The 19,956-nt window shown below is 38.5% G+C and overlaps 2 protein-coding genes across 12 annotated transcripts in view; one reads left to right on the top strand and one right to left on the bottom strand.

Moving 5' to 3' along the window:
* Ampdeam (AMP deaminase) overlaps positions 1-16,909 on the top strand; it is a 32,036-nt gene extending 15,127 nt beyond the window's left edge. For 6 of the 11 annotated variants that reach the window (XM_077402763.1, XM_077402764.1, XM_077402761.1 and 3 more), the window contains exons 3-14: positions 2,318-2,495; positions 10,835-10,988; positions 12,070-12,256; positions 12,671-12,760; positions 12,975-13,324; positions 13,594-13,791; positions 13,882-14,177; positions 14,253-14,379; positions 14,473-14,636; positions 14,721-15,015; positions 15,157-15,267; positions 15,433-16,909. In XM_077402763.1, the coding sequence (XP_077258889.1) occupies positions 2,318-2,495; positions 10,835-10,988; positions 12,070-12,256; positions 12,671-12,760; positions 12,975-13,324; positions 13,594-13,791; positions 13,882-14,177; positions 14,253-14,379; positions 14,473-14,636; positions 14,721-15,015; positions 15,157-15,267; positions 15,433-15,618 (2,336 nt within the window). In that variant the 3' untranslated portion in view covers positions 15,619-16,909. Of the gene's footprint in view, positions 1-1,621; positions 1,774-2,317; positions 2,496-6,561; positions 6,758-8,780; positions 9,283-10,834; positions 10,989-12,069; positions 12,257-12,670; positions 12,761-12,974; positions 13,325-13,593; positions 13,792-13,881; positions 14,178-14,252; positions 14,380-14,472; positions 14,637-14,720; positions 15,016-15,156; positions 15,268-15,432 lie in introns of those variants that run through there. The other 5 variants (XM_077402766.1, XM_077402767.1, XM_077402765.1 and 2 more) reach the window with 4 other exon arrangements.
* An 82-nt stretch (positions 16,910-16,991) lies between these two features.
* Efr (ER GDP-fucose transporter) lies at positions 16,992-18,991 on the bottom strand. Its single transcript, XM_077402774.1, has 5 exons — positions 18,775-18,991; positions 18,266-18,482; positions 17,868-18,182; positions 17,641-17,792; positions 16,992-17,483 (listed from the first exon to the last, which is right to left on the bottom strand). Exons 1-5 carry the CDS (start codon positions 18,849-18,851, stop codon positions 17,234-17,236), a joined length of 1,011 nt encoding a protein of 336 aa, XP_077258900.1. The 5' UTR covers positions 18,852-18,991; the 3' UTR covers positions 16,992-17,233.
* Positions 18,992-19,956: the final 965 nt, after the last annotated feature.

The following is a 19,956-nucleotide window of genomic DNA, read 5'->3' as shown; positions in this document are numbered from 1 at the left end:
TCGTTGAGCGCGTGAATCATCTCGCCTGCATTGAAAACAGGCGGAAAAACAGCATGGTTTCCGAGTAGCGAGCATGCGGGAAAGCGATCTGGGAAACATTTCTTCGGGTCAACTATTTATAGTGCGAGCCGATGTCTTCATCCGCGGGCTCCGCCGCCGTCGATGGTCGAATGAAAGGCGAGAATCGCCTGTTGAAATCGTCGGCCGCGAATTTCTGTCGCTGACAGTTCGCTATTGATTCGCGTTGGAACGGTTGAACCTGTCATTTTGTCTTGTAAACCTTTTTCTTAAGATGAAATGACAGATTTAATCGTTTCAAAAGCTATAAATCTTTTTTAGAATAAATTTTTGCGTGAATCACGATGTGTTGAGTATTGCTGACTATGGTTATTTATTATAAATAGTAATAAATAACCATAGTTTTTGCCTGTATAAGGCGTGTAAATACTGTTGTTATTATTAAAAATCATATATGTGTAATGTGTCTTAAAATTAGAGCGATTTTTGAAAGGAGAAATCTGAAAATTGCTAGGAAAGATAAAAAACGGAGTAACAGCACGCTACGGAGTACAAAAAGAGATACTTAATTTGTAGGTATACTCTACATGATCCGCCTACATAGTTTACGAGAACACATCCGTGTCAATTTCATGCAAATTTAGATGCGAAGTAATCGCGTACAGGCGTAATCTAATCATCCCTGACGCAACCCCGATTCACCCGTTCCTCTGACGTATAGACGTAGTACGGTTTACTATACGCGTTGATCGTAAAGTCCGCGACATTCGTAGTGACTTCGTCACAACAGCTTTTTGTCCGTCGTTGTAGAACTTGGCCTCAGTCGCGACAATGCAATGCGCGCCGGCGAACCTCGTTGCCCTCGCGATGCGAATGCGAACACGACGGCGCGGCGCCGCGCGGCGTGGACGAGAAGAGCACGTCGTTGGTTTGTGGACGATCGAAAACAACAGTCCTTGTCATCGCGCACCGCGCCGCGTTCTATTAATAACTCGGCAGTGCGGCTCTTTGTAGATTTGTCGAGGGTCGCGGCAAGCTCATTGGTTCCATTGATCGTATCGTGGGAGAACGACGCGTCTCGCGCGGAAGTGCGATCGTTAGACTGGTGACCCTCCCTAGAATAAGAGTGACAAAATAACGTTCAATTTAGGAATGATCGACGTTAATCACGCGTATGATAAAAGAATTATTTGTAGCAGCTTACAATTCGTTCCTATACCCACAACTCTGTTATAATTATTGGTATTTTGAAATCACGATCGATCGCTGGTCGCATGTTTAACTTGAATTCAGCGAATCGGTAGTTACTAATTACGACCGGTAACTTTACCAATTACATTTATAACTAGTTGACGCTCGGTCAACTGCTTGATGCTTGATAATGAATTGCTAATCTTTCTTTTTAATTGGATACAATGTAATATGGGAGACGTGTATTTTCGGCCAACTATATAATGACCCGCTTATCAAATTCATTATCTTAAGTTTCTTGTACATATACGTATCTTTGGGCGAGTCAGGGACGATCGATCATTTTTCGAGCCTTTCGAATGACGGGATCGTGAAAACACAAGTGTAGCATAAAGCCGGGAAATGTTTGCAGGAACGTATAGCGATTCGTGTTGACGAAAACAGTTGATGATATTCTCGATCTCGAAATGGGAAATGAGAATGAAATTCTTGCCGTGTACAAGCGCAATTCCGTTACCGAATGGTTGCAGAAAACTGGACAAGCCACGGAGTATGTAAATAACGGTAATAAATCGACCATTATGAAAAGATTTCAATCTTCCTTCAATTTTTTCATCGCGGCCTAGGCCTACTCTATATTCTTTATCTTTAAACGAACCCGAAAACTTTGTAATTTTTATGTATCACGAGTCTTTTGTGTTTGTATAAATTATTTGAAATAAGAAATTATCAAATTCATATTTTGATATCACCTATAACAAAATATGTGCTTTCTCTAAATTCTCTAACTTAACGTGCACACATATGCTTTCCGCATATGCAGTTTTCTCACTAATATCACGGCACATTTATATATTCGTATGCATGATGAGGTGCACAAAGAAAAGTGAGTGACAAAAAAGCAATAAATCGTATTGAGACAATAATATTAACATCGAAATAAAATAATTCAACATTTTACATGCGTCATATCGGACGAGAAATAAATATTCGTTATTGATTTAGTTCAGAATCTTGTTTGGTATTACAGTAAGAAAAGTCTTCAATATTGCAAACAGACCATTCTTTATTAGCCGATTCATTAGCAAATTAATTTTGTTTCTCGCAGGTAGCGAGAGCCCAGTCTTCGGTATCGAGGGCGGTGGCAACGGTGCAGGCGGTAGCAGTGGCTTGAGACTTGCATCTCACGAGCTGCCGAATGAGATTTCGGCACCTTACGAAGTACCTCAATTCCCGATCGAGCAGATCGAGAAGAAGCTCCTGATTCAACGGCAACTGACTGTCAAGTGAGCGCATGCATTTTTATAGCGTTTTTGATTTACACAATTTAGATCGATTCAAGTAAAAACTCATTTTTACTAAGATACCTATAATTGTATATTCATATACATATAGAGGGGTAAAAGCCATGTAAGTCAAATTTTTTAAAATATTCACTCGTGTGCATACATGCGATCTATACAATACACATATAAATTGCATTTATGCACACGAGTCAATATTTTTAAAAATTCGACTTACACCACTATGGCTTTTACCCCTCCATATGTGAGATATTTTAGTTTCTTGAATTTTATATTTTAATTTGGGATGTAATTCGGATTTACAAATATATGTTTTAATAAAGGTATGACCTCGCAAAATTTAACCCTAACTGTATCCGACCAAATAATATGAATACAAAAAAATATTATTAAATTGCTGATGCGAAAGGTTTGCGAAACTCATGGAATAAAGTTGAAATTTTAGCCATATTGCAGCAAAAAGCCATCGCGCTCTTTAATACACTTCTCTTATCGTCTAAAGAAAAATTTTTCAATTTCCTTTTCAAAGAAAACTTTCAGCTTCCAACTTCCCTTTTCTGAAGAAATAAGCTTTCTCTCTTTTTGAAGAAAGAGAATCTTCAACTTTATTTAATATAAAACTTCTTGGGAAAACGACGGGCTTTTTACACATCAATCTAATATATGTATACTTATATTAGAACATATACAACTCCTAATATATACTTATATGGAGTTCATGTATTATAATATTGCATCGAATATATAGATTAATTAATAATTTAGTTAGTTAAGCTTAGATAATTATTTTGCACCGAAAGAAGTTAATCTTGAGGATTAAAACGGTAAGTAGGCAACACTCGAGGCAAAACACCGATCATTATATATTTACAACTGCGAAAGGTACTAAAGTATCGCCAAGGGAAATAAAGTATATAAACTCGGTTATATGAGGTACCTAATACACGCACGATCGAATATCTAATAAAATCAAATGCTATAGATCGTTATATACAGGGTGTCTGCAACGTGGACATTTAAGCGAACCAGACAAACTATAAAATTCGGTGAAAATCGCTGAGCATATAAATTAAAAGTATGTTTAGAATTTTAAGTAATAATATTTTGAAAAATTATTTTCCCCAAAAGATAAGGCACGTGTGAAAAAAAATATCGTCTTTCTTATATCTTTTAAACATTTAAACGATCTAAACATTCTGACGTTTTTAAAACGCTGTAGCATATCTAACAAGGGAACGGCTGGAAGTGTCCCTCACCGATTTTGATGGACTTTGGATATGTTGTAGAGCATCAAGAAATATTAGACCCATATTTTTTTTACTGCTTATCTTAACGTTTAGGGGGTAAAACATCCCTTTGAAAAAAAATCAGTTTTTCTCTTTCGGGCCGAATATTTTCGAAACTATAAAAGATAGAGAAAAATTGTTTCATTTAACAAAAGTTGAATAGTACTCTTCAAATCATTCATCTTTTGTTTTTTCAAAGGGGTGTTTTACCCCCTTGAGATAAACAGCTAAAGATATATGAGTCTAATATTTTTTTATACTCTACACCGTCAAAAACTCATCAAAATCAGTGAGGGACACTTCCGACCGTTCCCTTGTAAGTGTTGCAATCGCGTATCAGGGTATCTCGGGTAATGGGTATCGTGATCCGTTCGAAGGCTTTTACGAAAATTAAGGAACAAATATAGAAGAGCGGTTATTCTTTGCACGGTATTATCACGGGACCATCGTATTAATTGCGAAACGCGGTTTTTAAACTCGCCTGACGAGAATATCTCGAATTAGCTTGCTTCTCTGTTGAAGTAATATTGAATTTGCTTCACTAATTCTTACCCAAGCTATAACTTAAATTTACATCTAGCGAAGGTAGGGAAGAAGAAAGGAATTTGTCGGTCAGAAAATCTGAGATAGGTTACTCGAGGAATATCTCGATTACATCTACTTTATTCATAATCGTGTTATATAATTAAAGGTACTTAATACGATTATATCAGAGACTCTGTGTCTGTGTTGTATTCACAATATTGACAATCGAACGCGATGCTTAGGGAATAGCTGTTCCACTTCCCGCGACCATGGCGTAACAATGAGAAAACGTTTTACGCGCGATGTTTTATGTAAACCGCGGCGGTGGAACGCCGCCGCCGACTCGGCAATGTTCGTCGGGTTTGCGCTGCGCGAACCAGTTCGGAATTATATCGTCGTTAGATATTTCACCGTGATGTATTATGTAGATCCGAGCGAAGGATATAAACGAATAGAGAGACTGGTAGGTCACGCCGCCCACGTCTCGACTGGAAAGGCCGAGGAGGAATTTTGCACGAGAAATGTCGCATTGCTACTCGATGTGTGTGGGACAGCGCTCTGCGCTCTTTTAGAATTACCGCGTCCTTTTTCTTATACGTTTACGAGAAAAGTTACGTTTCCAATAATAACGCCCGGCCAGTTTATATTATACAGGAGTCGACTGTATATGGAGAATTTTAAACTCACATCACGCATATGCCATATTTATGCGTGTATGATTTGATTGAGGTGTATATAATTATAAGTTTGAATCACACACATTAACGGTATATTTGAATAATTTAATTTAGCTCAAAATGCCCTTTCCAGAATTACTGCGTCTCTTTCTCTACATTTTCGAAAAAAGTTTACGTTTCCAATAATAACGCCCGGCCAGTTTATATTATAAACATTGCAGGATTTGAATTGTATGTAGAGAATTTTAAATTCACACGCATATTTATATGTATATATGTATGATTTGATTGTGGTGTATAATTTAGTTTGAAATATTTAATGGTAATTTCAGAATTTAATTTAGTTTAATTAATTAAATGGCATTATTGGCGAGATTTAATTATGGACCAGAGATTTAGTTATCAATTTATATAAATAAGGATAACTATGCAGTTCATTATTTATGTTATTTTTAATCAATGTTATTACGTCTTTCTCTCTCGACTCGTTGAATTATCAATTTTCGCTACGATTAATAAAATCGTAGCAAAAATATAAAGGATGGGTAGCATTTGGCGAGCGCACACGAATTATCCGTAAACCTGTCGCGCATATAACTGCAAATGTATTTATATATGTGCGTAAGTATATATATCGGGACAAGAGGAGACACATTCTTGCGTTATTTAGATCGACTACGCAATCTTTGTTTACCGATTGCACGAAAAACGCGGATTACCTTGGGACAGCCGTTGATCACCGATAAAATCGTCGTCGTCGTCGTCGTCGTCGTCGTCGTCGTCGTCGTGAACGGAATTCTTGTCTCTGCAGCCAATAAAGCCGCGATCAATAATTCAACGCGGGACATGTGCCTGTTTGGCCTCGAGACGCTTAATGTGACGCGATAATTAAATTCGAAATGTGTGTCATATATATATTAATCGTTAATACTTATTTAAAAATAGAACTGTCCCAGGCGAGCGAAGGGTTTTGCATAAGAAGGGTCGATTCGCGAGCTGCGAGAAGAACTGATAAAAGGCGGAAAATCGCGAAAAGCTCATCGGGAGAGACGCGCTTTTACTTTTACAGAATCGTCGCGAACGCGAACCATTTGTTACGAAACACCCCGTATAACGACCTCCGTCTCAAAAATCGATCATTATTCAAGGTAGTTTCCTCCCCGTCCATATATTTCTGTTTGTTGCCCCTAATTAGAAGTACTCAAGGTACTTGAACGATATTGAAGCGTATCTTGAGTACCGATAAAATTACCTATAAAAGCATTTTGACATAACTTGCGACTGCGATATCATTGGCGATACTCGGGGAAAAATAATAACGACGCAACGGATAAAAACTATTGGGGGAGGCCTAAGCGTTCAATTAAGCGAGCGATAAATACGCCGCGAGTGTCGCGCTAATAATTTCAATGACGCATTTAGCATGCACAAGGGACACCATGTGTAAACCACGTCGCGTTACTTCCCTATATTTACACATGGTAAGCGGAAACCATGCGTCGGCCGTTTTTTTTTTTTTTTTTTTTTTAATATGCCATCGGAGAGCGCGGTAAAACACCGGGAGGAACCTCGTTGTGGCCGCGGGCGCGGGGGTGGGTCGAAAGGGTTGCCCGCGCGATCGGCCGTGGCCGTCCTCGGTCCACCCGCTCAGTTCTCGTGCGACCGTCGTTGATACCGGACGTACGCTCGGTGGCGCACGCGACTTCCGGCTGCCGGTCGAAAGAGTTGCATGTGCGCGGAGGAGGTATCGTTTAAGGTATCGTTCGCACACGAGGGCTGCGTATGCGTGCCGCGCGCCGTGCTCCGCGTCGAAACCGGTATAATAGCCGGCGATCCGGGGAAAATGGACCTCACGCTAAATCGCCGATATGATTGTAGAGATTATCGCAAATCACCGGGATCTACTGACGAAACTACATCGGATTCGCGATCGCGGCGTAATAATATTCGTAGCTGCGGTCCTCCCCCCCCCCGTGAAGAATTAGCGTCATGTGGCATATGCAGAAATAAATTTAACTATTATTTTTCGAATGTAGAAAATATCCTTTATAACGAATTCGATAATATATGTTTCTGCATAATATGCTTAACTGCATTGAACGCGATCGTTGAGAGGGATTTATTAAAAAAGATTTATTAAAAAGAAAATATCTGATCCTTCCCCGGGGTACGTATAATGAACCCTATTTGGATTACGTGTCAAATCGGTCTCTACCTCGATTTGTGGCAGTCGGAGATTTTGATTTATCGATCCCCTTCGCCGTGCGATGCAATTACATTACCGGAGCTCGAAAGCGTCTGTTATACGTTGCAACGCGGCACCGACACACGTTCGATCCACGTAATGACGTAATTGGTATAGCGTGTGAAAGCTGAGATGTATATAAGCGAGCTTTCTAAGAGTCTCGCGTTTAAGCGCGATATCCTAATCGGACTGCAGCGACGCTAATCCTTTGTGGACGTAGGACGAGTACGAGATCGCGTCCGATGTTGGCGAGTGAGTCAATTGAAGAGTGGGACGCTTCTCATGTTTGCGATTAAACACCGCGTCAACAGTATCGCTGACGTAGAAATGTGCGATGCGCGGTTCGAGGATCCTCCGAGAATTCGATTCAAATTCGCGACTCTCTCTCTAATCCGGGAGATTTATCAATCCTGCGTTCCCCCATCGAGTCTCGCTTGCTTGCACGTTGCCCTTGTAATTTCCGCGATATACGAATTTAAATCTCCCTGAGACCCCCCCTAGACGTTGGGTGATCAAAGATTAGCAAGGAATAAAAGAGAGGATTCAGAAATGAAATTTAAAGAATCTTCGACATGAGCACGGAAAGAACGATTTTGCTCAAGTATCTAAAAATTTTAGCTAGATACAGATCGCTGAAAATAATTTTGTTGCGCCATAAAAATAATTATAATAGGTCGCTGAAGTATGATATGATAATGCTGTAAAAAATTTTGACATTTTAGCGATCAGTTTGAGTGTTCTACATAATTATTTTCATGAATTCTTTCCATGAATAGATACCTCGAAACTTTGAAGATACTTATTCGAATGTGGGCCGATATCACAGTCTCCGATTAAACTCACTCTCCATCTCTTTCTAACTGTCCCCCTAGAAAGAGACGAAGAGCGAGTTTAATCGGAGGATCACGTTAATCGGAGACTGTGCGATATATCGGCCCTGTTGTGTCTCGTACATGAATTGAAATAGCGTTTGCTATTTTGGCATTTTCTTTCTATAAACTTTTTGTAGTTGCGGCGTTTAGCGAGATTTATCGCGTGGGGAGGCAAGTACGTACAAAGGTGTGACGAACGCGTTTACCGCAGCAACGTATAGCGCCGCACTCTGCTATTACACCGAGGAGTTTTTTTTACTCTTTCGCCACATCCCGCAACTATTTGTCAACTATAAATGAGAGAGGATATAAAGTATAAAAACACTGACGGAGTCACGAACAAAATAGCAGTAACGATTGAGAGATTATATATTTATACAATAGAAATAATAATCATTCTCCTATCTGTTTCTCCTGCACGCATGAATTAATTTTACCTGCGCGTCGAATAAATTCCATATTATGTTCCGTTTTTCCCTTTACAATTCATTTCAACTCGATATTTTCCGCTTCCGTGACTCTCCGCAGTCTCCGCGTATTCCGATTCAGCGCGGAATATTTGTTTGCGAGTCGCATGTAATTTTCTGTGCGCGAAATGGAGATTTTTAAAATTATCGAATGCGCTCAGCAATGAAGCCGGAACGATTACGTTCATTTGACAGAACACGGCAGGGTGGCGGAATATATGCACGAGATCGTGGAAGAAACCGGGAAAGGACCACGCGGCTCCCACTGCGCCCCGTCAGCTTCCATAAAGAGAACTTATCGGCTGTTCCGGCCGACTAATCATGAAAGATCACGGAGACTTTCGACCGGGGTTACCGAAGATCGGGTGATACGGTCGACCGACGATTGTGATCGAGAGACGCCGTTTAGGTCGAAACGAACACGATTCGTCGATCGCTGCAAGTGGAAACCCATCCTCAGCGATGGAATCCCATGTATCGCGTCTGTGAAAAGGAGGGAGGTGTTGTGGCAAATGAGCTTGGAGAATAGCGCGGCACGAATTTGCGCGTCGCATTACTCGACTCGCGCTTCCGCACCGCGATCTATTCCGCGCGCGTAAAAGCGATCGATCTCCAACACGTGGTATCGATCGCGTAACATGTTCGCCTGCGCAAACGAGTCAAAACGATGGACGAGGGATAATAGGATTCTCCTGAGGTAATTCGTGCTTTGATATTATGAGGGCGGATCAGCGGATGGCGAGCCACGCTTTTTGTTTCTTAAATTCTCGCGTATGAAGACCGAATATATTTTACAATTTTGTTCTGATTATCGATTTATTGATCTATCGCTCTTATTCCTCCAATCCATGCGTCATAAATTATTATTAAGTGCTTAAGTGGATATAATCATATATGGGGAAAATGTGTTATTCAATTTAGTGCTGATGAATCTAAATACCGTAATTAGAAGTATAAATCATGAAATTATTCAATTTCATGATATTATTATTTAAAGATATAATTAACGATGATAAAATATATATATTATTTTTCATTACTAATATAGTAATACAATATTAGTAACATTTAGCTAATATATTATAAAATTATTATATTAATTTTTTAATTTGACATTTTTGTATTCGACAGGATATATTTAAAATTATCCTGAAAACAATTATTTTATGCTGTTTTGCGAGTCATTTTAATATTTCTCGTCAGAGATATTATTTTCAATATACAAGTCTCGTCTTGATAATATTATGAAATTATGGACACGAGGAAATAAACCGGGATATATATACGGACAGGCATTAATGGAACATCTCATGCGTGGTGCATTATAATTGAAGAGTGATTATCTTACGGAGCTTTTAATTTGCTCCCATGTATATATATATATAAAAAAAGAATATCGCCTCGATATTCCTTGATAACCCTCGGATCAAAAGTCCATGAAGTATCTATCACGACTTCGTCGAATTTAACCCCACTCTCTCGTGATTGAAGACTCTCGATCACGAAAGTGTATTTTATTTGCCTCTGTTGCGACCCGTCAATTAACTCCGCGCTATAAATTCTCTCCTATCGACGTTTGTATAAGATAATTTTAGATACTTGTTCTGCACAGGGCAACAGTTGATATGTATAACGATATGAAAGAAAATTCCTTGCTCCAATCTGAAGTGAAACGAAAATGAGGTAGAATGTTTCAGAGTTGTAAATAGATATTGCATTTTATTTGTTTAATTTTTGAATGGATTTTATATTAATATAATTTAGAAAATATCAGTTTTAATTACTAAGTTTTTTGATATTGAGAATTAAAAAGTTACAATACATTATATTTTAATAAAAATTTTTGTCACATATTTAATTAATAAATATAATAATATTAATAAAATATAAAAAATATCAGTTTTAATTAGTAAGATATTTGATAATGAGAATTAAAAAGTTGTAAATTATTTTAATAAAAAATGTCATATAGTTAATTAATAAATATAATATTATTAAAACTAAAAAAATATCAGTTGTAATTACTAAGATGGTTGATATTGAGAAGATATTGAGATTAAAAAGTTACAATTAAATTATTTTAATAAAAAATCTTGTCACGGATTTTTAGATGAAAAAAATTTCCTTTTAATATTTTGCAGAATAATTGCGTTATTTTGTATAAAGGTATACTTTACTACAAAATTTTATTTTATGTAAGAAAAAATAAACTCTTTGTAGAGTCAACGGTTTCTTTTTGTATTTAATAGAGCTGCGAAAGATCTTGAGGAACGTCGCAGTCATTACGAGCCGTCGCTCCATCCAGGAGTTCCTGATGACATCGATCATAGTTTCAAGATCGAAGAAAATGATTTCGTACCTCATTTTCAACGGGTCTCCATATCCGGCGAGGACACTTCCGGAGTGAGTCTCAAACTGTTTTAGCTAATTTATATTTGATTTTTAACGCTTCTCATGACTATTTTTTTCACACGATAACTGTATTTGTTATATAATTTACTGAATGACGCGATACTTTGGAAATTATTGCATCATTTAACGGGTATCTTTATGGCTACAATTTGCCGAATGTGCCGTGATTAAATAAAAATTAAGTGATTAAATTTAGAAATGATAAAGATACGAAAAAATGGATTATCTATAAGATATGTCTCGAGAAATAATAATTGTAAGATATCAAATAATCGACACAAGATCGATCACTATAGTCGAGATGTACCATATAACTTCAGCTTTATGGTTTCGCGGATGCTATTATGCACGGATATGTCTCTGGAGATTTTGTGTGAAATGGAAACCTTGAGACTGCGGATTTACGCGAGAAACCTTGGTCGCGCTTGGCTTTGCCCCCTCTCCCTTTATGTTACATCCACATTAAACTATAAGCGATGCCTTTAATCTAGTTTTATTTTATCGCTATAATAATTTTAATATGAAATATATCAAAATCAGTTTAAGCATAAATATTGTATTAAAGTTTAAATTAAATTAGATGTACATATTTGATGTTACCTTATTATAAAGATTTTTATGTCATAATAGATAATGAATGTTTTATAATCAACAGGAAACTTATTAAAAAATATTATTAAATATTTAAAATAAAATAAAAAATAAAATCTGTGCGAAAAATGTCAAGCAGCACATTCATACTTGTTCTGTTCCATGTCGGAAGGTGTCATAAGTGCATGTCATAAAAATGAAATTTATTTTATATGCACTTTTTTATTTATTTTTAATAAGCTTAATGAAAACATTCTGTTTATAAAGTCTAATTAAGTAAGTCTAATCAAGTTCTGAAAATGGCAGTAGAAGCTGCAGGAGTGCCATGCATTATCAAGTTTGTTGCGACGCTCGTCGGCACTTTTCGATATGAAAAGTGAGCGGCGCAAACGACTAATTTAAACGAAGTAATTTGAAAAATTACTTCGTTGCTCCGATTAATTTTATATTACCGTGCTTTATCTATAAAAATTATACATAGGTGCCTCTGGAAGATCTTCAAAGGGCCTCCAAGATGCTGGTGCAAGCGTTGGCGATGCGCGAGAAATACATGAACAACTCCAAACAGAGCTTCCCCACTATTCCTTCTAGGTTCTTGCGCAGTATCGATAAAAGACCACTCACCACAGACGACGAAGTTCACCACGATGATCGCAAGGCCATCGAAGGTAGCTATCGTTGATTGAGAAACAGCTCGTGTCTCAAAGTTGTATGTTGAAAATCCAATCCGATGTTCCATACCTTTACCACGCGTATCTCCCGACGTCCCTTCCTCGTGCCGTTGTCTACCAAGAAAACATGTGATTGTAATCTTTATAAAAATTCCAGTGCAATTAACATTAACGTTTTAACGCTTCAAGCGCCGATGGCAATAACGACGTCAAACTACCGTTCGTGTGTTGTGTAATTTTTCTTTTAATTTCTTTTTTGTCGGGCGCAGCGATGCGTATATAATCACGCGACTCCTCGTGCGGAGCTTCATACAAAGCACAGCTTTAGTTTAGTGTGCCAAGCACTATACATTCTTAGCGTATGAGTTAATGAAGAGTATACGATGCCAGTTTTATTACATATTTTCTAAGGAAAAGAGCTGCTGGATATTGTGAAAGAAATCGGGGGCACTCAATCGGACGCGGACATCGACGCGCTGATCAAAGACGTCTCTCGGACAGGTCTTCCTAATACCTATTAAATATCCTTACCTCGAATTTCCTGTTGCACGCTGTTTTGAGTCACTAGCTGCTGCTTAACCGTCATAGAGTCTTTTTACCATATGCGATATAGTTATTATTTCTGAATTAATAAATTAAACAGCGCTGCGGCAACAGACAGTTGGCGCGCTAAATGATGCCTCGCTAATCGCGCGCCTTAATCAATTATCAACAGATCACCCGGTACATGCACCTGCTTCCCGGGGCGATCCGTGGGAATGCGAATTTCCACCGACAAAGAATTACAAGATCGTACCGGTCAACGGCGTGTTCAACCTGTTCGCCAATGAGGAGGACCTGGCTAACGGCAAGCCGGTCCCGTATTCGTATCCGGACCTGGCGGCCTTCGTCCAGGACATGAACCTTCTGTGCACCATGATCGCCGACGGGCCCTTGAAATCCTTCTGTTACCGAAGATTGAGTTATCTCTCCTCCAAGTATCAGTTACATGTGCTGTTGAACGAGCTCAGAGAACTGGCGAGTCAGAAGGCCGTGCCGCACCGGGACTTCTATAACATCAGGAAGGTCTGTACGCAAACAATTCAAGTTTGCAAGTGTATTGAGACCGTAATTTGTAAGACCAATATTTATTGCAAAGTTAGAAACAGGATAATGCAATTTCAAAGCAGAAAATTAAAGAAGGTTTTAGATTTCTTTTGTAGTGTTATTTCAAATTAAGAATGTATAGTGTTGATGATATAATTGATGATGTATAGTATTATTTCAAATTTTCTTTCTGCTTATACATCAACGACGCGTGTGATTGCGCTATTATATGATTGAATTCACCACAGGTCGATACTCACATACATGCGGCTTCATGCATGAATCAAAAGCACCTGCTTAGATTCATCAAGAAAACGTTGAAGAATCACGCCGATGAAGTGGTCACTTGTTCCAAAACCGGTGAGACCATGACACTCCGCGAAGTTTTTCAATCCATGAATCTGACGACTTACGATCTGAGCGTCGACATGTTGGACGTGCATGCAGTAAGTATTCTTCCGAATGATGTTTACATTTAAGATATCGAGGAAGTCCTCCAAAAAATATTTACACGTTATTTTCCCTTTTTGTCGCAGGACAGAAATACGTTTCACAGATTCGACAAGTTCAACGCGAAGTACAATCCTATCGGTGAAAGCCGCTTGCGCGAAGTTTTTCTCAAGACCGATAACTATCTGAACGGTTCATATTTTGCGCGTATAATCAAGGAGGTCGCAAGCGACCTCGAGGAGTCCAAATATCAGAACGCGGAGCTGCGTCTTTCGATTTATGGCAAGAATCCAGAAGAATGGGATAAACTAGCTAAGTGGGCGATTCAGGGTGACGTGTATTCGGACAACGTACGCTGGCTCATACAGATTCCTAGATTATAGTAAGTCTGTTATATGGTATACGCGGCGGCACTTAAAGTTTGACGGATTTCTCATTGCTCGCATTTTGTATATAGCGATATCTTTAAGCTGAACAAACTCATGACGAACTTCCAAGAGATTATTAACAACATCTTCCTGCCGCTCTTCGAAGTAACCAACGATCCCAATTCTCATCCGGAGCTGCATAAATTTCTCCAATACGTATGTTTTTCTATTTTATATTATTCTTCTAATTTTCATTTCTGTTACTGTTGTTGTACTTTTCTAAATGCATTCGCTATATTATTGTCACAGGTAATAGGTTTCGATTCCGTGGACGATGAAAGTAAGCCTGAAAATCCTCTCTTCGATAAAGACGTTTGTCCACCCGCTGAATGGGACGACATAGAGAATCCGCCATACGGATATTACCAATACTACACTTATGCAAATATGACGGTCCTCAATCAATTTAGAGCGTACGTTGATTATCAAGTTTTCAAAATTCTATTTTGAGTAATTGTCTCATTACATCCGAGACGTGAAATCTTTTATTTTTATAGAGAACAAGGTTTCAATACATTTGTCCTGAGACCTCACTGCGGCGAGGCAGGACCCATTCAACATCTTGTGTGTGGCTACATGATGGCGGAGAATATTTCACATGGCCTACTGCTCAGAAAAGTTCCCGTGCTCCAATATTTGTATTATCTTACGCAAATCGGCATCGCGATGTCGCCGCTCAGTAACAACTCGCTTTTCCTGAACTATCACCGTAATCCACTTCCAGAATACCTTGCTAGAGGGCTATGTGTAAGCTTGTCCACGGACGATCCTCTTCAGTTTCATTTTACTAAGGTAAATAAGAAATACTATATACTGTAGACAATACAATAATCTTTTTTGTAATTTGTAAAACTCGCTAATATATAAAAATTACTATTGCTATATATTATTTCACGGTTCATATATTGATATGATATGATGTATTAATTATAGGAACCCCTGATGGAAGAATATAGTATTGCTGCGCAAGTGTGGAAACTCAGTTCGTGTGACATGTGTGAGCTAGCACGCAATTCCGTTATTATGAGTGGGTTTCCGCATAAGGTGAGTAATTATATCAGTCTTCCGTGTACATAAAGAGCAACCAAGAGATCGGATTAACACTTGTGTGTCTTCTTATAGTGATAACGCATCTCTCGATTCCGTACACTTGCTTGATGCATGGACGTGACGAAATGTCATGTGATTTAATTGTTTTTCATTTTGCAGAGTAAGCAGTACTGGTTAGGACCTAACTATACGAAGGAAGGAGTCGCTGGTAACGATATCACTCGAACCAACGTACCAGACATACGAGTGGCCTACCGATATGAAACCTTGGTTGACGAACTGTCCAATATCTTCAAGGTCGTGGAGAAACCCGAGTCACTTCTTTTTAACACAACATTTTGTTAATAACCAATTATTTGATTCTCAAAATCGATGGGTTGATCAACGTGAAATGATGTTCAACTCAAAGATCGACGAATTATGATTACCTATACATATTCGATTTATTCTTGTGATTTCTGATCTTTCAGAACTTTACAGAATGTTTTTTTTTTCAACATTACGAATTCACAAGCAAATTATTTTTTTCTTTTTTACATAATTATCAATCTTTTCCCCTTGACACATCAAGAATATAATTCGAGGATAAAACTTGAACAACAACATTGATCAAATGTTTTAGATAAAGTACAATATCAAAAATGATATTAAATATGTATTTTATATCAGACTGTCCACATGTGCTTGAGATCTGTATCGCATGACATGAAGGAGTGATTATAGATAAATAAAGGGCCAGGTGTGATTTCGTTAGGTCATTACAATTTTGTACTAAATTATGGAATCAGTTTCTAAATTGAGATTTCATAATTTAGTATAAAAATCTATTTGTTAATGAGAGACAAAGTGTGTGTGTGAATTTTATGTATGTATATTTTATGTACGTTCATTGTCTTGCATCTTTTTTTTTAAGACTTTAATCGCAAGAATAAATCAGAAATTATACATATACGTTGACCAATTTAATAGTAGTTGTAAGAAGATATTTCTTCTATCGTTGCAACGTTTATAATACACATTAGTATACGTATTGTAATATGAACTAGATTAGAGCCGAATATTATGTTCATTTACCTTAACGTTAAACTCGTGGTAAAATAAATCCGTTTTTCATATCTCGGCTGTGCACGGCGACAGCGGCGTACTCCTTTCTTGGATTTTAGCTTTATTTTCTTACATTTTTGTACATTTATATCATAATCGAGTATGATGTTTGTTTCGACGAGCATTAAAATAGCTGGCTCGTATGCGGATAGTTAACTCGTGCCATTGTACATCCTTCTTTCCACAAATAGATAATGTAAATAGGAAATTAGTTTAATTAGATGTAATTAAGATATTTTACGAGCTGTACATGCGTGCCAAGGTATAACGCGGCGATATATAAACGTTCGTTTCTCATTATTTTAACGTCGTGACTCTTTACCGTTTTTTGCGTCTACCATTTTCCGAGAGAACTTTCCGAACAACGAGCCTAAGGGATTTAAATTAAGCGATATATGATCATCTATAACACTCGAACACTGTGCCCTGATATCGAATTTAAATTGAATTGTTGCTAGATAGAAAGATATATATTTATTGTAAAAAAATATATACTATACAACGGAAATATACTTGCATCGTTAAAACCGAACTTGCGAAGTCATTGATCGAACCAATAGCCTAATTTATTTGCGTTTAACAAATCTGATCCATCAGGTACTTAGCGACCGAAAGAGAGAATACAATCCTTTTTATTAAATGAATTATGAAAATATAATTGAGGTTGAAAGATTTCGAAAACGCATTCGCTATTTTACAAAAGCATATATTATACAAAACAATGGACGGGCATCATTTTCACGTCATATCTATCCAAGAATCTCTCTTATGCTTCCGTACGTATCGAAATAACACAATTACTATAAAATGCCTTAAAGATAATTATTTGCCTGTCTTATTTTTAAAGTTAATGCACCTATTCCGTTTTTTTCGTCTTAGGTTTCGTCTGTTGTAAGCTTTGCGTAATCTTTGGTATCACTTCCGTAAAAATAACCGTACCTATGAAGACTAGTAACGTACCAGTCCAATGATATATAGTAAACGGATTTTTGAAATAGATTATAGAGAATAACAACGACAGGAACTTTCGCAATGTTATTACCAGAGTAACCGTAAGGGAGTTGCACTCCGTAGTTAATACGAATACAGAGCTAATGCACATATATCTGAAAGTACAGTTAAGGAGAATACTTCGGAGGTGCGATAGTACATACGTACAGATGTCCTGATATTATGTGTGTGTGTGTGTGTGTGTGTGCGCGCGCGCGCGCGCGCGTGTTCGTACGAAAGTATTATGACATAGCTATATTTAGAAAAGGATACTGCGTCAGAATGTTTCCAATTAAATATGCGATTAACGATGGGATATGTACACCGATCACGGGCAACCTCAGCGGCTCAGATGCGAGCGCAAAGTTCCAGTGATCATAAATATTAGGCGCTAGCATTAGGAAGAATGGCAACGGTAACAGATGCTGTAAAGAATTTCTCAATTATATCGTTGAATTATGACATTGACATTTAACGAGAAGAAATGAGGAACGACTTACCGTATAATACAAAGCCTCTCGCGCGTTTTTACCGTACCGGCTGTGCAGTACTTCCTGATAAATACCCATTCTAGCGGAAACGAATAAGGCGATCGTGAGCAGAGATATGCCCAAGATCCACCAGAAGAAGTCGTCCCACGGCGTCGTAGCTACTTGCTCCACATTTTTCTGCCGCAAGGACTTGATCTCCTTGCCGCTAACGATTGTGCAGAGCGCTATTCCCACAGTGATCATAAATACTGATAAATATTTGCTAAACGTATACTTCTTGTTTAAAATAATAATACCCATAATCATGTTGGCTATTAGAGAACCCTGGAACAATACAACGTACAGTATACCTGCAGCAAAGCCTGCGATTTATCTTCTATCCAGAAATGAATCTATGGGCTACTCACAGCTCTAAATATCATGTGCAGTGGCATAGGAATATTAAAGTCAAACGCATAATTATTGCATACGTTGGCAATAAAAAACATTGTGACTAAAATAAAGTAATCCTTTATGCCTACGTTTGGTTTGACGGTGCCGCATTTGGACGTAAACAGAAATCCCTCGACCGCTATGAAGAGAAACTGCGAGAACGTGATGAGATTTCCACTGCCAGGATCATCCCTGAAAAACCGGGAGCGATGGAGAACAAAAATCTTATCCATTTCTTATTTTCATTTCGCAACAATTATCTCATCATAACGACGCTCATTGCAGCCGTCAGCAGTGACATTTTTTTTTAATAGTATCACGAGCGGCGGCCACAAATGCTTTTATCTTTAAGTAAGCCGCACGAAAGTACGGACGTTAAGGTACGAATAAAGCGATAAAACCGTGTTTTAAGAATTCTAAATGGACAGCGTGTGCAGCGCGCGTTATGTAACGCAGCAGGTTTGGCCCAGTCATCGATACTCACTTGACCAGCAGTTCCAGAAACACGACGTTGGTGCAGCAGCCGAGGAAGACGCAGCACACCGCGATAGCCGCCCGCATCGTGTTTCAAATCCTTCTCCTCTTTCTTCCTCCCGCGTCGATCAATCTCGGAGCCTCGCGGTCTAACCTACAAACCCTTGCGTGTCGATTCTCCGACTCCAAACGCGCGTCACGCGATCCATCGGCGCACTGCCCGGCACTGCCCGAGTGCCCGCTGCCCGGCGGCCGTGCCGTGTTCCGCGAGTTATCAGCGATGCAATAACGCGATGTATTATGTATTAAATTACGCGCGCACATATACCACGTGGGCACGTGCGCACACACACACACACACACACACACACACACATGCATATATCGGACGTCGTAAAATTCCATCTGACGCGTCAAGGTCAAGCTGCGTTAACATGCGTCAGTTTTTTGCGCGCTCGGAACGTGCGCGTCGCGTCCAGGTATTTAGATCCCGGACTGTCGGTCATTCGATGTTTTTTTTTTTCATTTGAAAAGTATTTATAAGATTTTTTTATTCGGAAACGAGAGATAACGCATTTCTTTGAAACTTCCGTTTCGGTGCGATCATGTTGGATTGTAAGTAGCAACAAGAAATTATTTTCTTGCCTTCTCGCGTTCTTGAATTTTTAATTATTAATTAACAAATAACCCTATAGGTGTGTAGATCAATCATATTTTATACATATATAATATGTAAATATATGTAATATAATATAAAAAGTATTGTATTGTATACTTATATACATAGATTGTGGCCGTGCGCGGGGCGCGCACCCCCTACCGAATAGCAACCCGGCCACCACACTAGCTAGCCGTGTCACGAGTGAGCACACTTTTTCAATAATCTCGATAGCACAAATATAGCACTCGATCGCAAGCTCGTATAGATTTATAGAGGTTGCCAGCAATCTGTGGCAGTAACCACATACGGCGGTAATCACGCCAGCAACCGCCAAGTACGCCTGCACTCACGCACGTATTGCATTTACATGTTGTGTGTGAGTAGGGAATTTATAACTAATATATGTAGGTAAGTGTTACTTGGTGTATGCTGGATTAGAATCGAGAATCCCTGACACATTCCACGACAAAATTTTATTCAGTTTCTCTTGTTATCGGGACTGTCATCATATTAGCCCCTTCCCCCTCTGTA

The sequence above is a fragment of the Temnothorax americanus genome, unplaced genomic scaffold, assembly GCF_048541705.1.
Source record: "Temnothorax americanus isolate GAGA-0224 unplaced genomic scaffold, ASM4854170v1 Scaffold16, whole genome shotgun sequence".
Taxonomy (NCBI): Eukaryota; Metazoa; Arthropoda; class Insecta; order Hymenoptera; family Formicidae; genus Temnothorax; species Temnothorax americanus.
Note: the sequence above shows the minus strand (reverse complement) of the source record. Positions and strands in the feature narration are given on the sequence as shown.